The following is a 27423-nucleotide window of genomic DNA, read 5'->3' as shown; positions in this document are numbered from 1 at the left end:
CATCTAGACGTTAATCCTCCGATTCCCAAACAACTCCCTAGTCCCTTCCCCGAAGTCGTGCACGAACCGAACCGAACCGAAGTTTCCAGAAACCCCAGGAGTCTCTCGTCCCTGATAGTTTCATAAAGGTCAAGGGTTTGCTACGTTCGCACCCTTTCGTTCCCAAGCCCCCAACCCCCAATTGATTTGGCTCCTTAAACCCCTTCCCCTAACTTTGTGTTTTGTATTTTTATCGTTATTATTATTATTTCTTCAGATTTATCGGAATACAGCATGGCCGACGAAGCGAAAGCCAAGGGCAACGCCGCTTTCTCCGCCGGCGACTTCTCTGGCGCCGTGCGCCATTTCTCGGAGGCCATTGGTCTTGCTCCTACCAACCACGTCCTCTACTCGAACCGATCCGCCGCCTACGCTTCTCTCCATCAGTACTCCGAGGCGTTGTCCGACGCCAAGAAAACAGTGGAGCTCAAGCCAGACTGGTCCAAGGGATACAGCCGGCTCGGCGCCGCTCACCTCGGCTTGGGCCTCCACGAGGATGCCGTCGCTGCTTACAAGAAGGGCCTCGAGTATGACCCCAATAACGACGCCCTCAAATCCGGCTTAGCCGACGCCCAATCCGCCGCTTCACGTTCCCGAGCCGCTCCACCGCCGAACAACCTCTTCGGCGACGCCTTCTCTGGGTCCGAGATGTGGGCCAAGCTCACTGCCGATCCAAACACCAGGGCCTACCTTCAACAGCCTGATTTCGTGAAGATGATGCAGGAGCTTCAGAAAAATCCTAGCAATCTTAACCTCTATCTCCAAGATCAGAGGGTTATGCAAGCGCTGGGAGTTTTGCTGAACATAAATTTCCGGACACCTACTTCGGAGGACATGGAGATGCCGGAGTCTTCGTCCTCTTCACCGCAGCCACGTCCGGAGAGGAGGAGGCCCGCGGAGGCCGAGCCGGTGAAGAAAGCTGAGCCGGAGCCAATGGAGCTAACAGAGGAGGAGAAGGACGCAAAGCAGAGGAAGGCGCAAGCGCAGACGGAAAAGGAATTGGGCAATGCGGCTTACAAGAATAAGGATTTCGACACGGCAATTGCTCATTATACTAAGGCGATGGAGTTGGATAACGAGGACGTTTCCTATATCACGAACCGGGCTGCTACTTATTTGGAAATGGGACAGGTATGATAAATCTTGGTCATAAAGGTTCTTGCTTGTGCTGATTTTGCTTTTGATTAATTGTAATTATGCTTGTTCATATGATCGTTGATGTGCTTGACCTGGTCAATGATGTTGGGAGTGAAACAAAATACACTGGAGGCTTAAGGTTTGAGAAACCGTAGCTTTTCATTGGCATGTGATGAAGCTTTCGTAATCTAGTTGTTTTTGAAGATGACTTGCGTGGGAACTAAGTGGATGGGCCCACCATGGTCAAAGAAGCCAAAATCTACAATATTTAAGGAACGCCCTGTACCAGGATGGGTTGGAGAGTTATTACTAGTCACCTATAATCATGTCTCCCAATATACAAATATCATTTCCAGGCTCTGAAACACATAAACATAAATTTATTTGTTTCAACATGACGCATAAAATCCACTACATGGTCATCAATGTGATAAATCCAATAACATAAACCAATGCTTCCACAACATAAAGAACTAATAATTACGTAAGTCCCGATAACTAAATAATATAAATAAATCCAGATAATCAAACAAAACCCCTTTATTAGTGATGGTACCCTTAGGTACTCGACTCCCTAATACCAGCTAGCCTTGCTCACATTTTCTATTTCTGAACCCCAGCTGAACCATCGACATCATCTGAAAATATTGTGAAGATAAAAAGTGAGTTATCAACAACTTAATAAGCAAATAATATATACTAATATATAAATATGACCCTTTCCTAAGAGTTCAGAATGCAGAAATAAAACATTTCAATTTCAATATGCAGATTTCAAAACGTGTTATCAGAAAATCAGAGCTACATTTCAAACTATTCATATTCAATGACTCTTTGGCATAACATGAATGAACATCTTCATCTTATCATATTATATCACCATATCATGTCATATACTATGTTTAACCTCTGTGGTAGGGTTGTGCTATTCTCGATGGCCAAATCAAGTAGTATCGCAATGTAAAACTTTCTCTTATTCATTCTCGGAGTCTCGAGTGTGCACATAGGAAAGAATACGTAGAAAAATCACTTTGTTTTCAAAGTGGGTGCACTTATATCAAAGATGTTGGTACCAACCATTATAATTTATAACAAAATTAAAACCATCGTATCAAAACCAGAAATAGAATCAGAAAGTCATGCCAAAGGTTCTTCAGATGTCATATCATATCAAACAGAGTACTGGAGATTTTCATATCATTTTCACACATTCAAAATGGATTCAGAGCATCTTCATATAACATGTGCGAAATTCACAGATTTCATATTTGCTCTTTTGCACATTTTAGAAACAGCATATCAAAATATTGCTCATGTCTGCACCAATCATGTCAGAAAACACTTTCTCTTTTATATAGATTTCATGAGTAATGCAGAACACATAACTGAGGTTGTCTTCACATTTCTTTTCAAAACATATCTTGCACATTTTTATAAATCAACCTCATTTCAATTTTTTTTTTATAAGTAAAAAATTATATATATAAAAAGGAGAAACCAAGTACACTGAATGTATACAAGAAAACGCATTGCCCAAAATGACTCAAAAAGCCCCTAATGACCCAAAAAACCCGTGGAAAGACAATCCAAAATACACCAGACCTGACCCTAACCCCTTGTTTCCCCTAGAACTAAAACTCTACTTGAACACCCAACCCCAACCCCTTGATTCCCCGTCTTCACAATGCCCTCCCTTTAAGCTTCCCTCTAGTTGAGCTACCACCCTTAGCGTCGTAGTTGATTGCTCAAGAAAGACGCTGTAGCTCCCTGCTTTTCTTGAAATTTGATTTGGTTTTAAGCGCGTGGCTTGCCTCAATCACAGTGATAAGGTCTTTAAATTGATCTTCACATCCTCCATGTGAGATTCCCACAAACTGCTGAATCTCGTTAACTTTAGGTAGAATCCAGTCTGCTATTGGAGGAAGAGAGACCAGGGGAGTAACGTTATCCCCAGACACAGTATCCAACTGCACTCCCGACTCTACACAAGGCACCAACGCCAAACCCATAGGTTCTCCAGCAACTCCATTAGTTCTCTCCATTGGAGATTCTGGGGTGACAACAAGTCCCTTCACCTCTGGGGTGATAGCGGATCCTACATCTCCTTCAGACCTCGGCAGTACACAATTTTCCTTCAACTCTGACGAGGGAGCCATAGTTTCTTCGGGAACCAAGGGTGTAATGCTGACTATTGGTCTATCCTGTGTTACATGAGGCGAATAACATTCCATTGATGTCTCTATGCCGATACCCGATGTAGACCCCGCTTCAAATAACCTAGATTTCCTTTTGACTAGCCATACTCTCCTGGATCTGGTTATAGGGAAAAGGCCGAATCCGATCTTCCGTTTTCCTTTTTTAGATTTTAAAGAATTCGGGCCTATCTTGTTACTTACAACCCTGTTGCCTCCAACTGAAAGCCGGTCTATTTTTGTAGATAATATAATTATCACTGCCTTCAACTTGCCAAGTTGGGTTTCCATCTCTTTTAAAGAATTGTGCATCTCGACAAGCTGGTCTTGAGGCATAATTTGTAGACCCTCCTCACTCTGAACACCCGAAGCCTGACCCGTCTTTAGAGCTGCTGCATAGGATTGCCTCGCCACATGTCTGCTACGCGGCTCCCTGACAGAGCCATGTCCTACAGCACCTTGTCCTTCCAAACCGTCACTCCCTCTCTTGCCGAAGGAAAAATCACGGAGCACCTCCCCCATCCTTCTCTAGCCATTGCTCCCCTCCTCAGAAATGAAAATAAAATTCCTCCTCCCTCCACCTCCATACTCCGCCACCGCCATATAACGTCCTTGAGCATTGGAGCAACGATGCGCCGTGAAACTGCATCTACCTTCCTGGACTGTGGAGAAAAAATCTTGTTTCTCATCTTTTGTGCACGCTTCCATGGCCTTGGCCAGCCACTGTACTGTTGTTAAACCCAGAACCAGCTTAGATATTACCCTACGACTCCTTTCAGTAATGACCAACATGCTCCCCTCCTTCATCAATATAAAGGATTTAGATTCTATGACCAACTCCATAGAAGAACCCATGCTGACGAACTCCCCTCCTTCAACAACCGTTCGTCATCTCAGAGAATCTAAATCTGCGACATAGGGACACGGCTATAGACCACGGCTGAAGACCATTGCTTGACGCCAGAGTACTCCCAGAAGACTCGCCGGAAAGCGTCGACTCGTTCTGTGTCAACGGCAAGACCAACAGAGCTGTCGTGGGGGTCGTCGGAGTACTCTGAGAGACGACACAGAGAAATCTAGGTTGCCGGAGGGTGGACCGACGCTGGACGGCCCTCAGCGAAGTCGCCGGGGTTTGTCGGCTTTATCTGTGATGAAACGGTCGGTATCTCTCGCCGGCAAGGGTGGCTGGCGGCAGATCTAAGGTTTTCTCATTTCGTAAGAATTTCTCTCTCCTTAGGACCAGCGCCGGACAACCTTTAGCGAAGTCGCCGGGTCCATCGGCTTTGTCTGTGACGGCGGTGAAGGGTCACTCGCCGGCAGTGGGGGATGGTGGTGGTCTCCTTAGGGTTTTCTTGGATGTACGGGGAGAGAGAATACATTAAAAGAGGATAAGTTCTTCTATCACTATAAATTGAGATTGCTCATATTTTTTTTTTCATTTTTTTTTATGCACAATCTAGTATAGGAACCCCGCTTACTTGAATTTTTTAACTTCTCTGAATTTTCTCACCACAGTGCCAAACAAATATCAATCGTCACCTATAAATAGGCACGTAACTTGCATCAATTTTCAACCGTGCGCAACTCTTTAATTAAGCATGTACTTTACAATTAAGAACCTAAAATGCCTAAATAACCCATATATCCTAAACATAAAATATATTTTCAGCCTAGCTCACTTCAAAAATATTATAGTGGTGTTCTGCCACATCTAAAATCAGTTCAACTTAAAAATTCTAACTCATCAGTAAAATCGGCTCGCTTAAGATATTTTGTGTATATATATTAAATAACACTAAAAATTCATTTCTTAAAATAGACTTATTCGTAATTAAAGTGTTAAGAATAAATTTTACTTTTATTATTTACTACAAAACTTTTAGTTTTAAAACTAATACTTAGTAATATAATTTAAACATATTTTATGTATAAATTCAGAGATTTCCATATCAAACCCACAACTAGTAAGCCTTAGTTAAAAATTACAGTTCCTCTTCGGAACGGTCGGGCTGAACTTTTGAGAATAACAACCCTCAATCACAGAATGACACGTAGGCAAGCTTACACAAATCAGAAAACAGACGTTCTCAGCTAATCTTCAGAATCAACTTCAAGTTTACCTCTTGGCTTATCTTTCAAACTTGCCTTGCCGCCGCACAATACGCAAATCACAACCGCACCGCACCAGCTCCGTTGTTGCCACAGCCAGATGTCGTCGCACCACCAAGCTCCGTTGCCCCCACTGTGGTTTTCTTCCGTCGAAGCTTTTCTCCCTCAGCTTCTTCCATCGCCCACCACAGTAGCCGTCGTCGTCCACAGAGGTCACCACCATAACAAAAAACCAACATCAAAACCAAAAGCATTTTCACTACTGAACCAACATTCTTATCCTTATTGAACCAACATCATTTTCACAAGCCATAAGATCCACCGAGTGGCAACAAGCTATTGAGATCTTTATTTTGATTCCAGTTAGTTGCTAATAAAGGATTCCAACAACAAAACTCGGATAGTTGCTAATAAAGGATTCCAACAACAAATTCAAAGTAGCTAGTTTGTTTTGTTTGGACAGGAGCAAAGTAGCAAAATCTTCTGCCAACAATAGGCTCAGTAGCTAGTATCAGTGGCTCTACTTAGCCTTTCATCAAACATCTTGTGTGCCTTCTTTTTCTTCCATCATTCCAGTAGCCATTGCACTCATTATATTCCTCTTTACAAGCAATTCACACAACAGAGTCATTACATTTTATGAATCATTCGCGGCGACACTCCCCAATCAAGCAAACAAAAAGAAAGGGAGAAAAAGAAGAAGGCATCAATAAATAAAGCAAGTTTATTTTGAACATTTACCAGAGAGGATGAAGCTTCGAGGGAGAGGATTTCAGACTGACATTCGCAGGAAGAGGGAGAGGATGAGCCTTCCGCGCCGGAGAAGGTGACAGGCTTCGAGGGAGAGGATGAGGCTTCTGAGCCAATGAAGGTGATTGGTGTGTGCCTAGGTGGAAGAGGGAGGAGGAGGAAAAGGGAGGAGGAGGGCTTCGGTGAGGCTTCAAGGGAGATGAAATGTTAGTCACGAATTGAAGGCTTCGGTGTAGACAGGTACACAGCATGTAAAATGGAAGAGCTACGTGGCGGGTTGTAATTGGATGGCTGTTATTGAGTATTCAACAGCCCGACCGTTTATAAGGTTTTCTCTCAAAATTAAGCCAAACTTAAAACATGTTGCACGTGAAAGGAGGGCCAAAATGGCTACTGCCATAAACTAAACACCAAGGGTAATAATGTAAATGAGCATTCCATGTGAATATACTTACAGCAGAATAAACGGCAGCCTCACTTGTGGAAGAAAATGGTCGTGTGACAAAGAGGAGTTCCATCCTCACTGAGAGGCAAAGGACACTTGATAGAGCAGGGAGCTAGGCTGGTCGAGATGAAATCATGGCGACCTCCTCCGTGACACGTGGTGGAGTTCACAGAGAGAGAGAGAGAGAGAGGATCACGTAGAAAGAGAGAGAATTTACGTCGAGAAAGAGGAAGGGGCTTGTGCCGCCATGGTGCAAGGCAACGGCCGCACAAGGTGGAGCTTTTGGTTTGGGTGGAGCTGGGCTGTTTGAAGAGGTTGAGGATGGGAGGGAGGCCCACGGTGGTCTCGGTTTGTTTATGGTTTCACAGTTGTACTCGGTGTAATTGCTTGGTGGTCATCGGTGGCGAACATTGGGTGGCCTTCTAGGTAGTTTCCTGGTTTTGTGTCTCACGTGGGTGGCGTTCGGTGCACTTGGCGGCTAGCAACGTCGTGCGGTTGTGAAACCGTTAGGCGTGGGGTCTTGCTTCCTTGGTCGTGCTCTGTTTTGAGTTTCAAAAACAGTGTTTTGGTTTGGTTTATAGCGGATGGTGCAAGCTTGCGGTTTGCCGTGAGGGACCGAGGGTGGCTTACTCATCCATGGGTTGGCAACAGTGATGGTTGCTGTTGGTGGAGGTGCTGCAGCTTGGGGTGTGCAACAGTTCGGGGTGGCCCGCTGAATGCATGGAGGTTGGTGTTTCGTGCTATAGAGGCTGAGGGAGGCAGGTTTATGGTGGTGGTTATTGTGGTTGGGCACGATTGGGCTTGGGGTTTACGGTTGGATTGTGTGAGTGGTGGCAAAAGTGCAGCGGCTAATAACACTGAGACATGGCTTGTGGCTAGAGGTGTTGCGGAACTTCACCATTTATGACAATGAGGTCGTGGTTGCTGCTTGTTTTTGGCTGGCTAGAACAGGGCTTGCCGTGTGGGGAGGGTTGATGCTTGGAGGAAGAAGCTCATGGTGTGGAGGAGAAACTGAGATGGTTGGTTGCAGACAAAGGGAACAAGAGAGAGAGAGTGGTTATGGAGAGAAAGCAAACCGTTGAGAGAAATGGGGCACACTGAGTGAGGGGAAATGGGGGAACGTGCGAAATTGACTGAGGGGGAGAGGGAAGAGAGGCATCGGCACAGGGAAAGTTTGGGTGGGGGTGACTGAACTAAGGGCTAAACGGTGCGTTTAGCACCTTTTCCCCCACCCCTCCTTGGGCCTAATAGCTTAAACAGGAGTTGGCTTCTACGGGGTTGGCCTCATGGGCTGGGTGCTACAATTTAAGTGCTACAGTATGGGTTGTTCTGCATAATGAATTGATTGGGATTCAGGCGGATGTGGACATTGGGGTTTATTATGTGATTTGCAGTTAGCTTATGCTGTTTGACTGAAACGTTGTTAGGTTTTCATCTATCAACTAATTGCAACGTAAATGAATTTGGACTTGGATATACTGATGTCAATTTCATTTTGATTTGATTCGTCGAATACAATGTGATAAAGGAGGATTGTTCTTTTCCTTCAGTTCTTAATTCACTCTGACCTGTTTAACCATTCTTATTCTGATCTCACCCGAGATATGTTAAAACTTTGATTTTTCAAATGTTGAGGTTGAGTTGGCTTGATGGACCCTTTTTCTAGCGTATACATAAAGCAGCATCAGTTGGAGTTAGTTCATTCCTTTGTTTTTCTGTTGATGTGTATGGCATGCTATCGTTGGTTTAAAATTCAGCATCTAAAGTGGCCCTAGAGTTTACCACGACTTGTTTTTATTTTCCTGTTTGACATACATGGTGATTCTAAAATATATGTACTAACTGGCTCAAGTGGTAAGGCCTTGGGCTTGGGAGGGGTGCTCTCCTTAGGTCTAAGGTTTAAATCCCCTTGAGTGTAAACAATCTCTTGGGGCCATCGGACTAGGGGATTTTTCTCTTGAATTACCCGAGGTACATTTGCAAGAAATTCCTTGCCAAGGGCCTGTGCACCTCCGGGATTAGTCAGGACGTTGTTCCTAGACGCCCGGTTCCGAATAAAAAATATATATATATGTATATGTACTGAGACTTCTTTCCTTACACATGTACTGCAAACATATGACCTTTTATGCTGGGTGGTTTTAAAAGTTCCAATATTTGTAATTATTTCTTTATAATCACACTCTAATCCCTACTAGCATTGTTGTTTCAGTATGAGGAATGTGTTAAAGATTGTGACAAGGCCATTGAAAGGGGAAGAGAGCTTAGATCAGACTTTAAGATGATAGCAAAAGCTTTAACTAGGAAGGGAACTGCCCTGATGAAAATGGCTAAATGCTCAAAGGACTATGAACCTGCTATTGAGGCTTTCCAGAAAGCTCTTACAGAGCATCGCAATCCAGACACATTGAAGAAACTAAATGATGCTGAAAAAGTGAAGAAAGAACTCGAGCAACAAGAGTACTTTGATCCCAAATTAGCTGATGAGGAACGTGAGAAAGGTATTCCTTTCTTTTTTGGGGGGAGGTGTTCCCATCTGGAGTACTTAACTAATGTTTAATTTGCTTAATGCATGATCAGATGATGCTGTGATTTCTTTGGTGAAGACTCATCAATTCATTTCACTTCTGTACTTTGTGCCTTGTATACTCATTGGACTGTAGTGCAACCATGGACTTGCTCTGAATGGGCAGCACTCCATTTTTAAAATTATGTTCTTTTTCTTTATCACATGGTTTCCATGTGCCATGCAGGCAATGAGTGCTTCAACCAGCAGAAGTATCCTGACGCAATTAAGCATTACACAGAATCCTTGAGAAGGAACCCCAAAGATGCAAGGGTAAAAAAGCTTTTTAACCATCTTCAGTTGCTAATACAAAGTCTATTTTAAATGTTCTGTCCCAGAGCGAATGCCATGGATCACCAGGTGAAATACTTGCTACCTTGCAGGCATATAGTAATAGAGCTGCATGCTACACGAAACTTGGGGCTTTGCCTGAGGGGTTGAAGGATGCTGAGAAGTGCATTGAGCTTGATCCAACCTTTTCCAAGGGTTATACTAGAAAAGGTGCGGTTCAGTTCTTCATGAAAGAATACGACAAAGCTTTAGAGACTTATCAAGAGGGGCTGAAACATGATCCTAACAACCACGAATTGCTTGATGGTGTGAGGAGGTATGTTACGTAAATACATCTATATAATTTGGTTCTAAATTCCAATGTTTGTGTCTCCGTCTACACATGCATAATTGTTTAGAGCCTTGATTAACATCCCCTTCCAAATCTCTTTGCAGATGCGTAGGACAAATTAACAAGGCTAGTCGGGGGGATTTTACCCCTGATGAATTGAAAGAGAGACAGGTATGACTTATGAAACTTTTGTTAAAATTGATTCATGGACCATGGAGCCATGCTGGGATGTGGTCTTAAATATGATTCCGTCTTGCAGGCCAAGGGAATGCAGGATCCCGAGATTCAGAACATCCTCCAAGACCCCGTTATGAGACAGGCATGCTGATTTTGAATGTTCTCTCTGTTGGAGTGAAATTTTATTTTTTTAACCGATACCGATGCAATATAGACTGACTAGAAAAATTCCTATGATTATGATGCAGGTGTTGACAGATTTTCAAGAAAATCCCAAGGCTGCTCAGGAACATGCAAAGAACCCGATGGTGATGAGCAAGATCCAGAAGTTGGTTAGTGCAGGAATTGTCCAGATGAAATGAATCTGAGATGGATGATATCACATGGAGAAATATCTTTCGTATTATTCAACATGAACTTGTGTGAACTGAGTACACATTATTTCATGAAAAATTGTCTTGAATCCGAAAAATTTTGAGATAGTTTTCGCTTTAAAGTTTGGTGGAGGTATTTAATTCAAGTCTCTCTCTGGCCTGTATTCGTTCACGGCTGGCGGTGGCGACGCTGCTAAGTTTATTCTTGGATCAACTTGGACTACGCCTTTTGTTTTTTTTTTTTTTTTTTTAAACAAGATTTCTACTTATAAAAAAAAACTTGACCAGGTATATATAGTCCTTCATGACCTTGGAACATTGCAAAATAGTGAAGGCAGATTGTTCTTCTTAGGAGGTATAGGTTTTTGATTGTTCGTGGAGCCTGTGTTTCAGCGGCTAATAATTATTCATGCTTTCAACTCATCAGCTGCGCAAAGACTGAAACATCATCGACAAACCGCTGCTTTAGCGGAGAGCAATATAAATTAGTATTTTTGTTGCTCACATTGCCAACTCTTATCCTCATGTTTTCCATTTAATTGTGAAGCGCAATTGTGTCCTCAGGTATGGAATCAAATTTGCGAAGATGTTTTCATCACGGCCTTTGTTTTCTTTGTCAGCTTTGGGTAACCTTCAGTCACATTGATTTATGAAATGGTACAGAAGAATTATAGGTTTTGGGGAAAGGGAATGATGAAGCGAACATTCAAAATTTAATATGCCAAAAATATATTGCTCCCCTGTTCTTGAAGAGAACAATTTAAGCAGCGACCTGTTGCTCCTTAGCAGCTAGCTGATCCTGGATGTATTGAGGAACAACATCAAACTTGGCTAATTGCATGGTGTAGGATGCACGGCCTTTTGTCATCCCTCGGAGTGTACTAACATATTGGAACATCTCTGCCAAAGGTACCAACGAATCAACCACCTGCAATAATCACCCAGAAATCACAGGTAAAAAGGATGTTCTTAGCCTAAAAAGAAGGGAACAGAAGCAAATAAAGAAGATGGCTTATGATCAAGAGCCGATCAGCTTTCCGTTTCTTGTTTTGAGATATTCATTTCGGGCAAAAAAGTCGAGACTACCACAGGAAAGACCCATGGTGAGCAACCGTTAACATCAACAATTCCCTTCCGTCAAATATATTTTTTATTCATTTTCTTTCTTCCATTTTTTTCTTTCCAGAGGGTGGGGTGAGGTGGAAGGGATTCTGGCTTTCAAAAATTGAGACATTCACTAAAGACCCAAGGTAGAAGTGTAAAAGGATACACTGTTACAATCAAGAGTTGCAATGGCAATCATTCATCAAAGATGGTAATCATTATGATATGAATGACGGCATGCAATGACAAGATACAGACAGTTTATAGAAAAATAAGAAATAGAGTAGATGCAGTTGTAAGAGATCTTCCAAGATGCAAGTCCAAAGATTTAAGCCAGACGTGAGAGGTCATCAGGCATACCTTGAGACCACCAGGTTTGTCACCAAAGCTGTTGATCTGACCTCTCCTCGAGTTTAGATCACCAATCACATCTCCTAAATGTTCTTCAGGTGTAACAACTTCAACTTTCATTATAGGTTCAAGCATCTTTGGGCCAGCCTTCCTCATCCCTTCACGAAAAGCTCCTCTGGCTGCAAGCTGGAATGCCAGTACACTTGAATCGACATCATGGTAAGAACCATCTACTAGAGCAGCACGTACATCAACGACAGGGAAGCCTGCAAGCACACCATTACTCATACACTCCTCCAAACCTTTCATCACTCCTGGAATGTACTCTCTAGGCACTGCCCCTCCCTTGATTTCACTCTTGAATTCATATCCGCTACCTGGTTCCATGGGTTCAAACCGTACAGTAATATCAGCAAACTGACCTTGTCCACCAGACTGTTTCTTGTGAACATACTTCACTTCTGAGACTCTAGAAATGCTTTCTCGGTAGTTTACTTGGGGCGCACCAACATTAGCTTCTACCTATATGCAACAAGCAACCAAGTTATGGCAAATCAAATTATAAAAATAAAATAAAATAAAAACCAAGAATTTAGTTCTTCGTAGATTCACCAACAATAATTAATGACTCAACATAAAAGCTGAGAAAAAAAATTACTAGTTCTATCAAGTAGCTTGGTAATATATATGTGTTTGATCATGTGCATGATGGTTTGAGTATTATTGTCCCACAGAGACATCTTAGGAGGTGCACAACACCAAATTATGAACCTGAGTAAGGAAACATATGAAATTGAAAACCAAGTACGTGACATGGGTTCTCAGATATAAACCTTAAACTCCCTCTTGAGCCGATCAACAATAATCTCAAGGTGCAACTCCCCCATCCCTTCAATTACTGTTTGGTTGATCTCTTCATCTCGTGAGAAGTGGAAAGAAGGGTCTTCTTGAGCAAGTTTGACCAACCCCACTCCCATCTTATCAACATCAGCTTTAGTCTTGGGTTCAATTGCAACCTTAATCACAGGATCGGGGAAGTCCATCCGTTCAAGCACAATAGGATTCTCAGGATCACACAGTGTTTCTCCTGTGACGGTATCTTTTAGACCACCAAGAGCAACAATGTCACCTGTTAAAGCTACCTTAACGTCCTCTCTACTATTTGCATGCATTTCTAGAAGCCTACCAATCCTCTCTTTTTTCCCTTTGTTTGCATTCATTACATACGATCCTGCAGAAAGTTTCCCTGCATACACTCTCACAAATGTAAGAGATCCCACAAATGGATCACTCATGATCTTGAAAGCAAGTCCGGAGAATGGTTCATCATCACTTGCAGCCCTTTCAAGTGTCAATTCCGGGTTTTCTGGGTCAGTCCCTTTCATTGGCGGCACGTCAATTGGAGAAGGCAAATAATCCACAACAGCATCAAGCAGTGGTTGAACTCCCTTATTTTTAAAAGCTGAGCCGCATAATACTGGGACAAAACTGCTTGAGATGGTTCCCTTCCTAATTAATTTCTTAATAGTTTCCTCATCAGGTTCAACTCCTTCTAGGTAGCCCTCCATAGCTTGATCATCTAACTCAACTATGGTTTCTATCATCTGTGATCGATACTCTTGTGCCAGTTCCTGAAGATCTGCTGGTATATCCTCGTACACAAACGTAGCACCCAACTCTTCACCTGACCAAATTATAGCTTTCATCTTCACAAGATCAATGACTCCCTTAAAATTATCTTCTGAACCAATTGGTATTTGAATCACCAGTGGTTTAGCACCCAAATTTGTCACAATCATGTCTCTTGTGCGGAAAAAGTTTGCCCCAAGACGGTCCATCTTATTGACAAAGCAAATTCTGGGTACCCCATATTTATCAGCTTGCCTCCACACAGTTTCAGATTGTGGTTCTACACCAGCAACACTATCAAACAAGCATATAGCACCATCCAATACCCTGAGAGCCCGCTCCACTTCAAGAGTGAAGTCGACATGGCCGGGAGTATCAATAATGTTAATCCGGTGTTTGTTCCAGAATGTGGTAGTTGCAGCAGATGTTATAGTAATCCCTCTTTCTTGTTCTTGCTCCATCCAGTCCATTGTAGCCGTTCCTTCATGTACCTCACCTATTTTATAGTTTCTTCCTGTATAGTAAAGAATCCTTTCGGTTGTAGTGGTTTTTCCTGCATCTATGTGAGCCATAATTCCAATATTGCGATAATCATTCAACGGCACTGCACGCTTTGACTCTGCCAAAAAGACAAAAGAAATCCATCTCTGCTATGTTAGCTCATACACAGAAACTTGCGCAAACTATATGGCTTTTGCGTGGAAGTCCATAAACTAATCAATGACATAGGCAAGAATTAATATTACTTGACCTCACAAGCACTTTCAGAATTTATTGCCAATACATAGTAAAAGGAACTTCTATGTTTTTTTCTTGATGCTCAAAATATGTGGCTCCTGGTGCAGAATATCAACATCCCAAATAATAATAACCAAGCTTCCTGTCAACAATTTTTCACTCTATTCGAACTTCAGAAAGATGTTTTTTTATGATTGGTAAACCCCTCCAATACTTATAGGCACACTTAGAGGTTGAGTATGGCATGATTATTTTGTAAAACAATATGTATGAATGTTCACAATAAACTTTTTAAAGGGGCAGCCTCGTAATTTTTAATGTCACAAAAACACCACCATATGGTCCATACCCATAGAGTTCAAATTTCTATTGAAGACAACAACAATAAGGATGGGTTTCACTAACAAAACCATTTACGATGCTTTGATCCTCAAAGTTTTATGAATTATAACCCTGCCACATAAACCACAATACTTAAAAGGGAACCACACACAAAGTTCACAACTAATTTCCCACATTTCTCAATAGTCCAAAATTGAAGCTTTTGGCAAGCATACACCAGAGAACACTCAAGATAGATACATTGCTACAAGCTACTTATGGTTAGCAGCTCTGGGAACAAAATCTATTGGGGAAAATACATTTTGCACCCTCAAAATTTTTCAATTCGCACCACAAGGGTACAAACTGATTTTATTTTTTTTATTTTTTTTACTTTTCAAAAACGATTTTCGATTTGTACCCAAGTACCACTTTTTGACAATTTGCACCTCAATCACGATTTGAGTATCAAGATTCTGCCCCTTATCTGATTTTTGGTCAGGTTTTATCGATTGATAGTGAAAATGACCAAAAAAGTGGTAGTTTGGGTGCAAAATGCACTTTCTGAGAAAACCTACTGTTTTTGTATCTTGCAATTTGAAGGAGCCAAATGGTACTATTCAACACCATGTAGGGGCTAACTCACTTTAGAAAGCACATCATTTGACATATATTCAATTTTTTTGTTTAAATTATAAATACTGTCTACACAGTAATGGATTCATTTCATCTCCACATAACATCCTAACACCTTCAATTGAGAACCTTGAAGGAGAAAGAAAAAATACTCAATCACCACTTTGCCAAATAAAATTGAAATTGACAGTAAACGTTCAGTGAACTTGAAAGCAACTCCATGCCATCTTCAACTGAACTCACACTTGAAAATTCAAATCACATAAAAGAAAGAAAGACGTTTGCACACCAAAGAGAGGACTGCGTAGTACAAAAATGAAACTTATTTGATCCTGAAATGAAAAATAAACCGGATTCATTTTAAGCGGAAGCAAATGAAACCGAAAATAAATTGAACTGTGAGTAATTCAAGAATAAATTGCCCGTCAATTTCAAAAAATATCCTAAATAATTTAACAAGCAGAATAAAAGGGCACACAAAAATCGTTTTAAAAAATTAACTTTAACCACCATACTAGCAATAGAAATTAAGAGTAAGACGGAGAGAGAGAGAGAGACCGTCAGCAGCCATGGCGAAGACAGAGAAATCTCTTCTGCTCCGCAAAGTGGAGGGCTTCGAAGATGTTGATATGAAGCGCACGGCGTTAATGAGCTGGGAAGAAGAAGATGATGAAGTGAAAGAAGAAGAGAGTGGTCGTCGAGGACGCAGACCAAGAAAGCGAGCCGGAGAGAGAGGGATTGCAGCCCTTCTCTGAGACCCATTTATACTGAAACTACAAACTGAAGAAGCAGACACTCGCACTGATTCTGTCGCCATTTTCGTCTGCTTGAGTGAGAGTAGATGTGCGTTATGTTTTTTTAATCTTAGGCTCAGTGTTTGAATGGAGATAAAGCAAAGCTCGAGAGGCCAGGGGTGGTTTGCGAACTTCGGCTCGGGTTTGCCTTTCGTTTTCGGTCGTTCTGAACCGAACGATTACTTTTTGTTTCTCATTTTCATTTTTCTTTGCATTTAATATTTTATTTTCATTTCTGTTTTTGGCCTTCTATTTGATGAAATTACCAACTACCCTATCTAGCATATGGGAATGGCTACATGATGCAAATGCATTAAAAGGAAAATAATATTATTATTTTTAATCATCTTTTCATTATTACTTAATGTCTTTCATCATCACTTATTTAATATTAAATGATTGATAGATATCTAAAAATTAATAAATATTCCTCTAATAATTTAATGTAACTTTTTAGAATGATGAAATGATGATATTAGAAAAATGATTTATATCCCTCGTATTAAAAATTTCATTTTTTTCTCCTTTATTAAGTAACTTAAAAAACAAAATATACTTTTCATAAAAAAAAAAAAAACAAAATATACTGATTTTAGTTTTTTTAAAGTTATAAAAATCTTAAATGATGCACCACCAATTATGAGTCCTAATAAATGGCTTGAGAGCCTTATTTTTAGAGAGTTTTGAGGTCTGACTTACCACATATTTCATATAGAGAATCTACATTTTAAAATTTAAATCTTACAAATCAAATTATATTACGTGAATGATGTGCGGTATAAAAGCATTTAAATAAAATTATTCTCATAAAATTTATCCTTACGATATAATTAGTTTTTAATACTTTTCAAAATATTTTTCCAATAATGAAAATTTTTATGACAGCATTAGTCCACATTAATAAATAACTAAATTTCGCATAAGATAGAGGACATAGAAAACTTGGCATTCATGCCATCCATGCATGCTTGCTTGTCACTCAACATTGAAAAATTGAAAATGATATAAAAGGGGGATGGATATGTAATTTTGAAAGTTGTTATGGTCAGATGCGTAAAAGAAGACCTAGGTTTTTATTTTTGTAGATAGGAAGAAAAACAATGGCTCGAAAGATGCCACATAACTCAAAATTTCATACCTATCCATTTTCCAAACCTGAGGCTTCAAACTGTTTGTTTAAACTTTAACCATAAAGGCCAAAAAAAAAAAAAAAAACAAACTAAGCAACGCCCACACTTTTGCAGCAGGCAAGAGTCCCAGGGGTCCCACTATTCTGGTCTGTTGTGGGCTCAGGCCCAGATATTAGGCTTTTTATTCTGGGAGTTCCGCTCAAACTTCATAGCCCAATACATTAAACTGAGGGCATCTCCTCCTAGCCCATCATCGGCCTCCAAAGTTGTTTGAAGTCTGGCCAATTAACAACTCAGATATGGGCCAGGATTAACACATATTCTAAATAATTATTTATTTTTATAAAGCATATTTCCATCAAACATTAGTATCTATCTCACATACTTCATTGTTTGTTTGATAATATTTAAACTTTGTTACTTATGTTATGAATGGTATTGGCTCTCTCAGTCATGATATTGAAGAGTAGACGGATAATTATACATCACCAACTCAAATATAATTTATATTTAAACAATTAATTAATTTTTTTTTTTTACTTTAATTCAAAATTACTGGCAACACAGTTTAGGTGTAATTTAGTTGTAATATAGAGGTAAGGTATATATTATTTTCCACAGCAGAAACGTCAACTAAATGAAGAAATTTTCGACGTAACATGACATGACATGACAAACATCGTTATGATCGTATCCATTGCAGAAGTAAAGTCATTGATGAACCGTGCACGTAAACTCAATGCGGCGTGAGTACCACTTGCAAATTGTCCGACTAGCTTCTTTCTGCCCTCCTTTTTGGGGACAATAGAAGTTAAAAGTGATTTGAGGTGTTATCTTGACGTGAATCCGGAGGATTGGGGCAGATGAAAGGCCAAAACGCACAGTATCTTGTGTCAAAAGTTGGCAACATCACCATCCATAACCAAACTATCCCAGCTATAAAACAAAACTAATTCACTCCGCAATCAAACCGGACTCGAAGGTCAGATAAATCTTGATCTGGCTCTGGATTTTCAGCTCAGAATACTGGACAAATCCTGTAGATTCTGATCAATGAATTATACATGTTTTGATATCCCACAAAAGAAAGACCTTTCGGTGAATTATTATGTATTCGGATCCTCTTCGAATAATTAAAGAAGAAAAGTTATCCTCTTCGAATAATTAAAGAAGAAAAGTTAAGACGTTTCTCTGATCTCTATGGTAAGGTTCAAACCTTATGGAGTTAGGGGTCCACTACTCTACTCTACCTGCTTTAATTCCCTTAACTTTCTTGGAAATTGAGCTTCAATTGGCCTCAGATTTCTTTATGCGACAGGGATTAGGGACTATCTTTTTCTGTTCTAATCTTCAGCTTTCGGGCAGGCCTCGTGTCCCCTCCCCACCATGTCACTCTGGGTGACTACTGACTAGATTTCCATTTTGGTCATCCTTTAGTCATACATGCACCCTTTTTTTAATCTCTATAGAAAATCTCATGGCACCCACCCGGAGTTTCATATATTTTATCAATGCTAATTTACCAAGTCAATTTTCCTTGAAGATTCGCCTTTAAGTTCAGTTATGTGGTTGATCCGATTGTGATCTAAAGCCCAGCTTGAAAGAAAGCATGAAATTTACTGTAACACCAGGAACAAGAATCTAGAAATATTGAGTCCAAAATTCTTTTAACAAAGCTACCAAAACACAGCATAAAAAGGCGAGCATGCGCTTGCACTTTGTCTAATGGTAAAGTGTTCAAAGATACTTCTAAAACACCGTGAAAGGGTTTAGAAGATAAGCCTTTTACATAAAATATTCATCTATTTCTGTGTCCATGATGTGCAAAATCAACAATATGGGATTTGGTCGTCTTGCCGGTAGGGGAAGTCCAAAGTCGTCACAAGGTGATAATAATAATAATAATAACACAACAATCACATTGAGAATGACACTTGGCTTTAGAGTTAAGCTTTTGATTTTGCAGATTGAAGCACGCAGTTTAAGCCAGGGCTGTCCTCCTGTCGGACCTACCCTGTCTCCTCGTGCCACACCATTTAAACTATGTAGTAGGTTCTGGTTATCTAGATAATTGTAATGCCTTTTCAAAGAGAGACTTGAAAAATTGCAAGAAATCTGTAGCCTATTGTGCACCTACTATGGTGATTGAGCCAAAACCTTATCCTCCTCCCTCCAACAAAAGTAATTAAAGGAGATCAGTTCTAGAGAACAGGAGTAATGAGTCTGCATAGTTGAATTACTTATCCTCTTCCTCTCGTAGTGGCTAATGTTTAAAATCTGAAGTTTGATCATAGATTCAATCGATCTTATATCTGCAAGAACCTTGACCTGAATTTAAGTGCCATATTTGTTTAAAATCTAAAGCTTGACCTATATCTTCTTCTTAATTCCTCCTTTTCGCTAAAAGAAAGATTGCATGGTTTTTCAGGACTTTTGAGTGCCATCTAGAGTTCATGCCTTTTATAATTTTTTATTACAATCAAAGCTTTTGATATTTTACAAGATAAACATAAGCTTGACTCAAACCTTTCGTGTCAAATTTACAGATCAAGCAGAAAACCAAGACCCCCAAGATAGCATCTAAAGCTTACGTTAGATACATCATGTTTACATACGCGTGTTAACGGACCAAAATTCCCAAGACAAAATCCAAGGCTTTTATGACAACATTTAAGGCTTTTCTACGGTTGTAGCAGCTTGGTGTCTTGAAGCAAAACGATTTACCAGTGCGAGTGCGTTACTAGTAACCTGAGCTACATGGGTGACCCTTTTCTGTATAGCAGTCTTGACACTTCCATCCATGACACGGCCAGAAAACCCATCAAGACAAGTGTTCTCGTCGGTGAGGGCAGCACTAACCCAGGTCTGGACGTTGCTCATGTGCCAGACGAAGTCCTGACCCACGGCTCGACCCATATGGCCAAGCTCCCGAACCGACTGGCTAAGACGGTCGACGCCATCACCCATGTTCTCTATGCAGTCTTTCACAGCCTCAAACTCTCTGGACTTGATCCCCCTAACCTTAGTCATCTTGGCCACAAACGCTGCAGCCGACCGCACCCTGGCTAAGCTCACTGACAAGGCGGTTTGAGCTAATCGTCGCTCATTTTTTCTGATTGCACTTGCATAACCTGAAAGGCATTGAACGCAAAGTGCAGGATAGCGAGTTGCCCTGCAGGAGGCCTTGATGAAATTTGTAGGGCTGGAATGTCTGGCAACGGCCGCGGATTGCGCTGTGCCAGCCATGTAAAGAACGAAGGAGAGAACCAGTACAGAAAGGCCAAGTCTAACCATTTCTCAGCAGAATATAGAGGTGGGCAGGACTATTATTTTTCTCAGCAATGAATCTAATGGATTCTGGGAAGGTGGGAAGTTATATATATATATATATATATATATATATATATATATATATATATATATATATATAAGGATAGAGATGTTAAGTAATATATATTATTTATTATATTTTACTTATAAAATTATCGTTTAATACGAAATAACGAAAAGATGATAAGAAAAGACATAATAGATTTTTTCAGATTAACATGATCTCTATCCTTTCCTTTGGCTAAGAGGTGTCACTCGCCTTTCCTTTGGCCACCCTTTTTGGCTGCCTACTTGTGATGCTTCCTCTTTTTTTTTTCACATACGTCTCATTTGCCAAGTGGAGACAGTGGATTGTGGAGTACTCTTTGTGCCTGGTAAATAGGTGCCTATAGATTTTTAAGCTTTGATGTGCGTTCCATCTGCCTTGCTACCACGGTCCACGGATTTGGATTTTGTTTGGCACAAAAGCATGTAACTTCCGGTCTCTAGTGTTTGAGAACTATAATGGATTGGAGATTTACTCTGATTTAGTCACTGTGCAGGTTACAGTAACGACCTCACATTTATAATTTTTTATAGGATGTGAAATGTTTTTTGAATAATGTATATGAATATTTTTCATAGGATTATAAATAATGACCCATGAAATCTTTTGTAATGGATTGCTGCCAACAGGAAATGAGTACCAACTAGGCTCCTCCAGGCCGACGTCTAGTCAACCCAATATCTCTCGCCGATCAGCTCCCCCATACGTGGTCAAAAGATGGAACTTATCTCGAAATGAATGAAAAAAACATGTTCAAGATATTATCCTGCGTTGGACTTTATGCTTCTAGGAAATATCAGTGACGAATTCGGACGTTGACTGTTGCTCAAAAATGGGATTCGAACGCACTGTTACTTAATTATTAAGCTGTATTTAGATGTTAAATTGAATTAAGTTGAGATAATAAAATATAGTTATAATATTATTTTGTAATATTATTATTATTTTAAAATTTAAAAAAATTAAATTATTTATTATATTTTATATTAAAATTTAAAAAAATTATAATTATGAGTTAAGATGAGTTTAAATTCTAAACGTAAACCGGTGGAAATCCGTTATATTGAACGCATTCCCACGTCTAAACACGTACAAGCTCATTGACTATTGAGCTGATGGAAATTCGTAATATTCAACGTGGCACTTGAAATGAGCCAATTGCTGGTAGTGCGTTATCCTCTTGCAGGCAAGTCATAGTTGGAGTTTTACGATTTTCCGCAATGATTTTCGCTCTCTTGCCAATTTTGTTTTGAGAAAGAATAATGCTAAAGTTACCGATAAATTCTTTCGAGAGTGTCTATCGATTTGCTTTTTTTTTTTCTTTTTTTTTTAACTTAAAATAGTTAAAAAAATATTTTTTAATGAGTATGTGAATTTTTTTTTAAATGTTTAAAATGATAAATACTTGAAAAAAATAGACAAAAAAAAAGTGAATTTTGCCTTATCGGTGGGAACTGTCGCTGGCCCTAACGGTCCCTTTGAGAAAAGATCTGCATTGGCATTGCCCGTACTTAATCATATATCAAACCAACAAAGTCCTCTAATGTTTACAAAATTACAACTTTACAACTCCTTTATCATAATTTGGTGAATTATGTGGCAGCGTACTTAAAACACTAAAGGGAAAGTTGATGATTACCACGTGGGTCCTACACTGTCATGTATCTGAGAACAGCCCCGCGAAGCTTTTCCATGAATTCTGCTGCTTGTTTCTGCATGTTGGACATCAACATTGATCATAATCTGAGTTAGTTCACAATGAATGCAGTTAACGAACAATTTAGCTTAGTTTTGGGGAAAAAAAATGGCATGCAAATTTCTTGTTCAAAACATAAGAACACTGGAGGAAGTGTGAATCAAGTCAACATTGAAAGTGTTGAAAATCGGGACAATATATAAAGCAACCCAGTGGAGTTGGAATTAATGAACAGGTGCGATAAATCAGGAGTGAGAAGACTACTCCCACAACTGGACAGATGTTTTATTGTTCAAAGGAAACTGCTATTTGTAAATTCTGTACAACAGGTAACTATCTCAGGCAATGTTTTCTATTTATAGTTTGGTCGTACTAGGCCATATGATATGATGCCTTGTGCGTTCATTAACGGCCAGTGTGACAAGAGAACAAAGAATTGAGGGCCATTATAATTTATTTCAATCAAACAGTTCAATGAGAGAGAATGGTCTCATACATGATCTCCCCTTTTGGCTTGCGGCTGTAACTTCACAAGAGACTTCACTACAAATTTCTTAATTGCATGAACTTAGTGCAGCTTATTGGCATAGAAAAGTAAGGTATATACTTGTGAAGGATCCTGGGATGTATACTTGTGAAGGATCCTGGGATCTCCTCCCCATTCTATACATTTCAAAACAACTCAACAAAAAATTCTACTTACACTAGACCGCCCAGGAGTTCCCTAATGGCTATTACCTGGTTACCCTTGTGTGCATTTGCTATATTTTCATCAAGAAGGGTCAGTAAGGATCTATTGAGTTCATTCCGCTCAACCATCTCCAATAACTGCACAGTAAAATTTAACCCATTTGAGCAATATATGATAAAAAAAAATTGTAACAAACCAAGAGGCTTGATGAGCAAAAAGAGTGGCACATACAGTTGCTTTTACATCCTTTGATGTCAATATTTTGGTTAGACTTTCTTTTGCTGCTATGAGCTCAGCTTGCATTTTATCATAGGCTTCTGTAACACAAGATGCAACCAAAGGATTGTGGGTTTGTAGTAAAAGGCAAGGATGCATACCCTCAGCACCACAGTTTGGGGGTGTAACATACCTGTTCCTTCCAGCAGGGCTTTCTGCAGCGCTTCTAGCTCAATCAATCTATCTTCCATATCCTAGATCATAATTAGCATTTGAGCGTTTTTACTCTAGCCAATCATCTGTGCAGAATATAACTGAAATGAATAGTTTGAAAATGGGGACCTGAGATTTTGAAACAGCAAACCGAAGCTGACCCAACTCAAATTGTAGGTGTGAAAAAACCTCCTGGTTCAATCTGACAAAATTACATGTTATAGCAGGCATTTATTGATGGCAAGGTAGAGATTTGGGCACAAGAAGAAAAATATTTAAATTCAAAGAGTAATTGGAAATACAGTAAGTGTTGATATAACCATTCATAACTTTCTGATAATTGTAGATTTTCTATTGACACCATGTCCCTTCAATGCCCAGTAAAGTACTAAAACCACATGAGACTTTTAGAAATAGAACATACTAAGGGAGCTATGATTTTTCTGCCATCATTTTTTTTTTTTTTTTTTTTGCTTAAAGAAATTCCACATTTATAATATAGAAGAATAAGGCCAGCACATCCTTTTACACCCTCAATAAGATACTTCGAGTAATGGTCATGTGGGTGATTTTTTAAATATGACGGGAAAGGATAAATTTTTGCAGCAAAGAACATAAGAGAATTTTTAGCGTTAATTAATTCTAAAAAAATCAGAAATTAAAGAATCCACTTGTAGATTCTTTGACCGTACAGAATGCACAACAACTTGCACAAAAAAGGCCCCAAGAGGTCTAGAACAGTCAACTTTGCTGCTAGTTTAGAAGACCATCCTAATATGATTTATGAATGAAGTATAAAACAAAGTATGCAAAAGGATTACGATTGGAGGAATCAAAGTTGTTGGGCTTGTTTGTGTGGAGCCTGGCTTTGTTTGTGTGCGGCCCGATTTAATGATCCGACCCGACAATGTCTCGTTGTGGTTTTTTTGATGGATTTTCAATGAGGCTTGAGCCATGGGGCGCGGGGGACCATCCAAGCTAAAGCGAACATGGACAAGTCTCGTGGGGGTCCGGGGGCTAATTAGAAACAATCAAAACCTGACCCGCTAACTAGAGTTTACCTGATAATTAGGGTTATATATATTATTTCTGTACGCTGTTGTACTGCGTACTGTATATTCGACTATAATCTTAAATAAAATCCTCTGCTACTCCGTGGGCATAGACACGTTGCTGAATTGCGTAAATCTTGTATCGTGTTTGCTTGATTCCGTTTTTGCTTTACTCCATTTCTCTTATCATTTCTAACAAAAGTACCCCATACTAACATTATTATATATATGTATATGCATGCATGTATATGATGTTACTTATAACAGCATCAATGTACTGCGCATGTAACACCACTGATATAGCAGACTTGCATTATCCATAAACGAAAAGGTAGACTTCAAAAATCAAACCTTAACCTCAAAAACATGTCTGCCACGTTGGTGTTACAAGTAACATTTATACATACATACATATATATAAAAGTAGATGCTTGGGTTCCGCTCCTAAACACACAGAAATGCACCTCCGCATTGGAGCAATCAAAACCACAAATAACTGGTAAGCATGTGGACATTTAACATGTAACAATGCAAAAACACTAACCGGCGCCTCAACCTCGCGATCTCAAACTCAATTTCCTGAGCTTCAGTGTCCAGAAAGTACTCGATCAGCTCCTCTGGAGTTTCGGGAGCGACCCTAGACTACGACAAACAACAGAAAGAACCATATAAAAATCAGAATACAGAATAAAACGAAAGAAAACCTCCAAGACCCACTCCATTAAATAACCTGCCGAAGAGCTTGGCGACGCTGCTTTTCTTCGCGGACTTGTTGTTCGAAGGCCTCCCGGGCTTCGGCGTCTCTCTCGAGCCGCTTCTTAAACTCGCGCCTCGCTAGGTGGCCGGTCTGGGGCGGGCCCAATACGCCTTCCGGGTCCTTCATTTGCCCAAAAATTAAGCTTAAATTCAATAAGCTATGAGAAATTAATAGATTAATGGTGTGGGAGAAAGAGTAAGAGGTACCCATCCAATGCTGCAGCAGATTCTGGGCCTGAAAGATTTAGAAGGTTTGAGAGTTGCACGGGCTGTTATGGCGGTGGTGGCTATGCCGATGCTGAGAGCGGCCATTGATGGCCTTCTGAGAGATGGGAGTGCTCAACCTCTTGTTTTTGGAGCTGTTATGGGGAATTGTAACTTTGTGTTATCCGTTCGAAATTTGGTTGGATGATGCAGAAGTGAAGATGGTGTTATTTTGGTTTCAAATGGTCGTTTTCTCGTGGCGGCAATCAGAGCCGTCCGAATTTATAGAATCTTAAACGGATTGGAATAACAATAATAAAGGCATCAAGAAACAAGAGTCTATCCTCGTCAAGGATCATTTTCACTTAGGTCCCCGATTCGTAAATTGTTTTGCCTCGTTTCATCTAATTTAAATTTATCATTATAATTTCTTTAAATTCTTACATAAAATATAATAAAAAATTTTACTTTTTCAAATTCTAAAACAATAATAATATTAAAAAAATATTTCAACTTTCATCTTTCATCTAAAATTATATCATCACATCTCTAAATCTAAACTAACCCTTAATTTAAAAAGTAATGTGTTACCGAACAATTTCTACTACTGATGAATAAGAAAAAACCCTAACGCCTCCTTCTCCCCACGCCTGGCGCCCCTTCCTCCATTCACCCACCTTATCTATCAAGATTTGTTTTGCATAGTTTTATTTTGCTTTCTTTAAAGTCGAAAGAGAGAGATCTACAATTTTTCGACAATTACTGAAAGACACGTACGATATAAGCAGATTCATAGGTCAAAAATCGTTAAGAGGAAAGTAGTGATTTTGCAAAAATCATCGTGCGTGGTTCTCACGAGCCGCCCACATCTGAGCGTGGTCCTCACACGTCAACCTTTCGGCAACTATTCTCGACGCATGCGCCAAATCACCGGACGCGCCACCACCAGACTTTTCAAATCTGGCCTTTGTGGATGAAAAGAGACAAATGTGTTGCTTTCACGAGCCATCACAAATTCTGAAGTTTATATGAGTTAGTCCAAACTGTAATCCGTCATTTTTCACATCTATTTTACTGCTTTCCTTTTTGGCACAAGCAGATTCACAAGTCGAAAATTGTTCGGAGGAAAGTTGTGGTTTTGCAAAAATCACCGTGTGTGATTCTCATGCGCTGCCCACATCTGTGCGTGGTCTTCACACGTCACCCATTTTGGCAACTCTTCTTGACACGCGCCAGATCATCGGACTCACTACCACCAGACCTTTCAGATATGACCTTTATAGATGAAAAAAGAAAAGTGCGTTGCCTTCACAAGCCGTCACAAATTTTGAAGTCTACTGGAATTGGTCCAAACTGTAATTCATCATTTTTGTTTGTAGAGGTTGATTCATCTCTTTCTATGAATGGTGAGGTTGAGTCTTTGTTTAGCTAAAAAGTATTGTCTCTTGAACGTTTGTCTATAGAGAGTATCAGCAATAATGAAAACCAGACCAGTCACAAAAGAAAATAGTATATTGGTGGATCTCCAAATGCATTATTTTGGTTTATAATATCATATTTAATATGAGGACATCCTAGAATGTATTTGCTTATGGATATAAATTTCTCTGAAGAATGAATAATGACAATTTCTCTAAAAAAAATGATCGGGAAAAAAGTGGGAAAGAGATAATGGTTCAATAAGATAGATGTGTGATGCTAATTAGATTCCAACTTTTATCTCTTTGAACAACTAAAAAATTAAAGGCTCCATATTTGATTTTCGCCGGGGAGAGGAGGTCTTGGCTTCCTTCACCTCCTTCATCTCCTCCCTCATTCCTCCATTTACTCATATTGTCTATCAATGTTTCTTTTGCTTAATTTTATTTTACTTTATTCAAAGTCGAAAAAAATAGATCTACAGCTTTCTTGCAACTCCCAATAGACATGCACGATACAAGCAAATTTATAAGTCGAAAATAGCTCGGAGAAAAGTGGCGGTTTTGCGAAAATCACGCATGGTTGTCACGCACCTTTTCCGACAGCTCTTCTTGACACACACGTTAGATCACCTAACTCATCACCACTGGACCTTTCAAATCTAATCTTTGTGGCTAAAAAGAGAC

The 27423-nt window shown here is 39.8% G+C and overlaps 4 protein-coding genes across 5 annotated transcripts; 1 reads left to right on the top strand and 3 right to left on the bottom strand.

Moving 5' to 3' along the window:
• Window positions 1–21: 21 nt before the first annotated feature.
• On the top strand, window positions 22–10533 carry LOC121237727 (hsp70-Hsp90 organizing protein 3-like). The gene is made up of 7 exons (XM_041134586.1): window positions 22–1170; window positions 8885–9173; window positions 9426–9511; window positions 9622–9845; window positions 9965–10031; window positions 10120–10179; window positions 10286–10533. Exons 1-7 carry the CDS (start codon window positions 274–276, stop codon window positions 10397–10399), a joined length of 1737 nt encoding a protein of 578 aa, XP_040990520.1. The 5' UTR covers window positions 22–273; the 3' UTR covers window positions 10400–10533.
• A 499-nt stretch (window positions 10534–11032) lies between these two features.
• LOC121237726 (elongation factor G-1, chloroplastic) lies at window positions 11033–16134 on the bottom strand. 2 transcript variants are annotated; one of them, XM_041134584.1, is made up of 4 exons: window positions 15749–16134; window positions 12700–14117; window positions 11876–12388; window positions 11033–11339 (listed from the first exon to the last, which is right to left on the bottom strand). In XM_041134584.1, the coding sequence occupies exons 1-4, from the start codon at window positions 16005–16007 to the stop codon at window positions 11172–11174; spliced, it is 2358 nt and encodes a 785-aa protein (XP_040990518.1). In that variant the 5' UTR covers window positions 16008–16134; the 3' UTR covers window positions 11033–11171. The 2 variants fall into 2 exon arrangements, with proteins under 2 accessions (XP_040990518.1, XP_040990519.1); XM_041134585.1 differs by having other exon boundaries at window positions 12700–14114; window positions 15749–16133.
• Window positions 16135–19559: 3425 nt separating this feature from the next.
• On the bottom strand, window positions 19560–20489 carry LOC121237955 (21 kDa protein-like). Its single transcript, XM_041134891.1, has one exon. The coding sequence runs from the start codon at window positions 20406–20408 to the stop codon at window positions 19785–19787; it is 624 nt and encodes a 207-aa protein (XP_040990825.1). The 5' UTR covers window positions 20409–20489; the 3' UTR covers window positions 19560–19784.
• Window positions 20490–21981: 1492 nt separating this feature from the next.
• LOC121237897 lies at window positions 21982–25538 on the bottom strand. Its single transcript, XM_041134825.1, has 8 exons — window positions 25322–25538; window positions 25089–25235; window positions 24903–25000; window positions 23436–23508; window positions 23287–23347; window positions 23109–23194; window positions 22925–23014; window positions 21982–22202 (listed from the first exon to the last, which is right to left on the bottom strand). The coding sequence occupies exons 1-8, from the start codon at window positions 25424–25426 to the stop codon at window positions 22140–22142; spliced, it is 723 nt and encodes a 240-aa protein (XP_040990759.1). The 5' UTR covers window positions 25427–25538; the 3' UTR covers window positions 21982–22139.
• Window positions 25539–27423: the final 1885 nt, after the last annotated feature.

Source organism: Juglans microcarpa x Juglans regia, chromosome 6S, assembly GCF_004785595.1.
Source record: "Juglans microcarpa x Juglans regia isolate MS1-56 chromosome 6S, Jm3101_v1.0, whole genome shotgun sequence".
In the NCBI taxonomy this organism is placed as follows: domain Eukaryota; kingdom Viridiplantae; phylum Streptophyta; class Magnoliopsida; order Fagales; family Juglandaceae; genus Juglans; species Juglans microcarpa x Juglans regia.
This window is presented reverse-complemented; position numbering and strand designations above follow the sequence as displayed.

Excerpts from the sequence above, each read along its gene's own strand:
- LOC121237727 (XM_041134586.1), top strand. The coding sequence starts at position 274 with ATGGCCGACGAAGCGAAAGCCAAGGGCAACGCCGCTTTCTCCGCCGGC. Across the intron at positions 9,512-9,621 it reads GGAACCCCAAAGATGCAAGG|GCATATAGTAATAGAGCTGC; the intron begins GTAAAAAAGCTT and ends GCTACCTTGCAG. Across the intron at positions 10,032-10,119 it reads ATGAATTGAAAGAGAGACAG|GCCAAGGGAATGCAGGATCC; the intron begins GTATGACTTATG and ends TCCGTCTTGCAG.
- LOC121237726 (XM_041134584.1), bottom strand. The coding sequence starts at position 16,007 with ATGGCGACAGAATCAGTGCGAGTGTCTGCTTCTTCAGTTTGTAGTTTC. Across the intron at positions 14,118-15,748 it reads CTTCGCCATGGCTGCTGACG|CAGAGTCAAAGCGTGCAGTG; the intron begins GTCTCTCTCTCT and ends TTGTCTTTTTGG. Across the intron at positions 11,340-11,875 it reads ACAAACCTGGTGGTCTCAAG|GTGGTTGATTCGTTGGTACC; the intron begins GTATGCCTGATG and ends TGATTATTGCAG.
- LOC121237955 (XM_041134891.1), bottom strand. The coding sequence starts at position 20,408 with ATGGTTAGACTTGGCCTTTCTGTACTGGTTCTCTCCTTCGTTCTTTAC.
- LOC121237897 (XM_041134825.1), bottom strand. The coding sequence starts at position 25,426 with ATGGCCGCTCTCAGCATCGGCATAGCCACCACCGCCATAACAGCCCGT. Across the intron at positions 25,001-25,088 it reads GTCGCCAAGCTCTTCGGCAG|TCTAGGGTCGCTCCCGAAAC; the intron begins GTTATTTAATGG and ends TGTTTGTCGTAG. Across the intron at positions 23,509-24,902 it reads ATCGCGAGGTTGAGGCGCCG|ATTGAACCAGGAGGTTTTTT; the intron begins GTTAGTGTTTTT and ends TAATTTTGTCAG.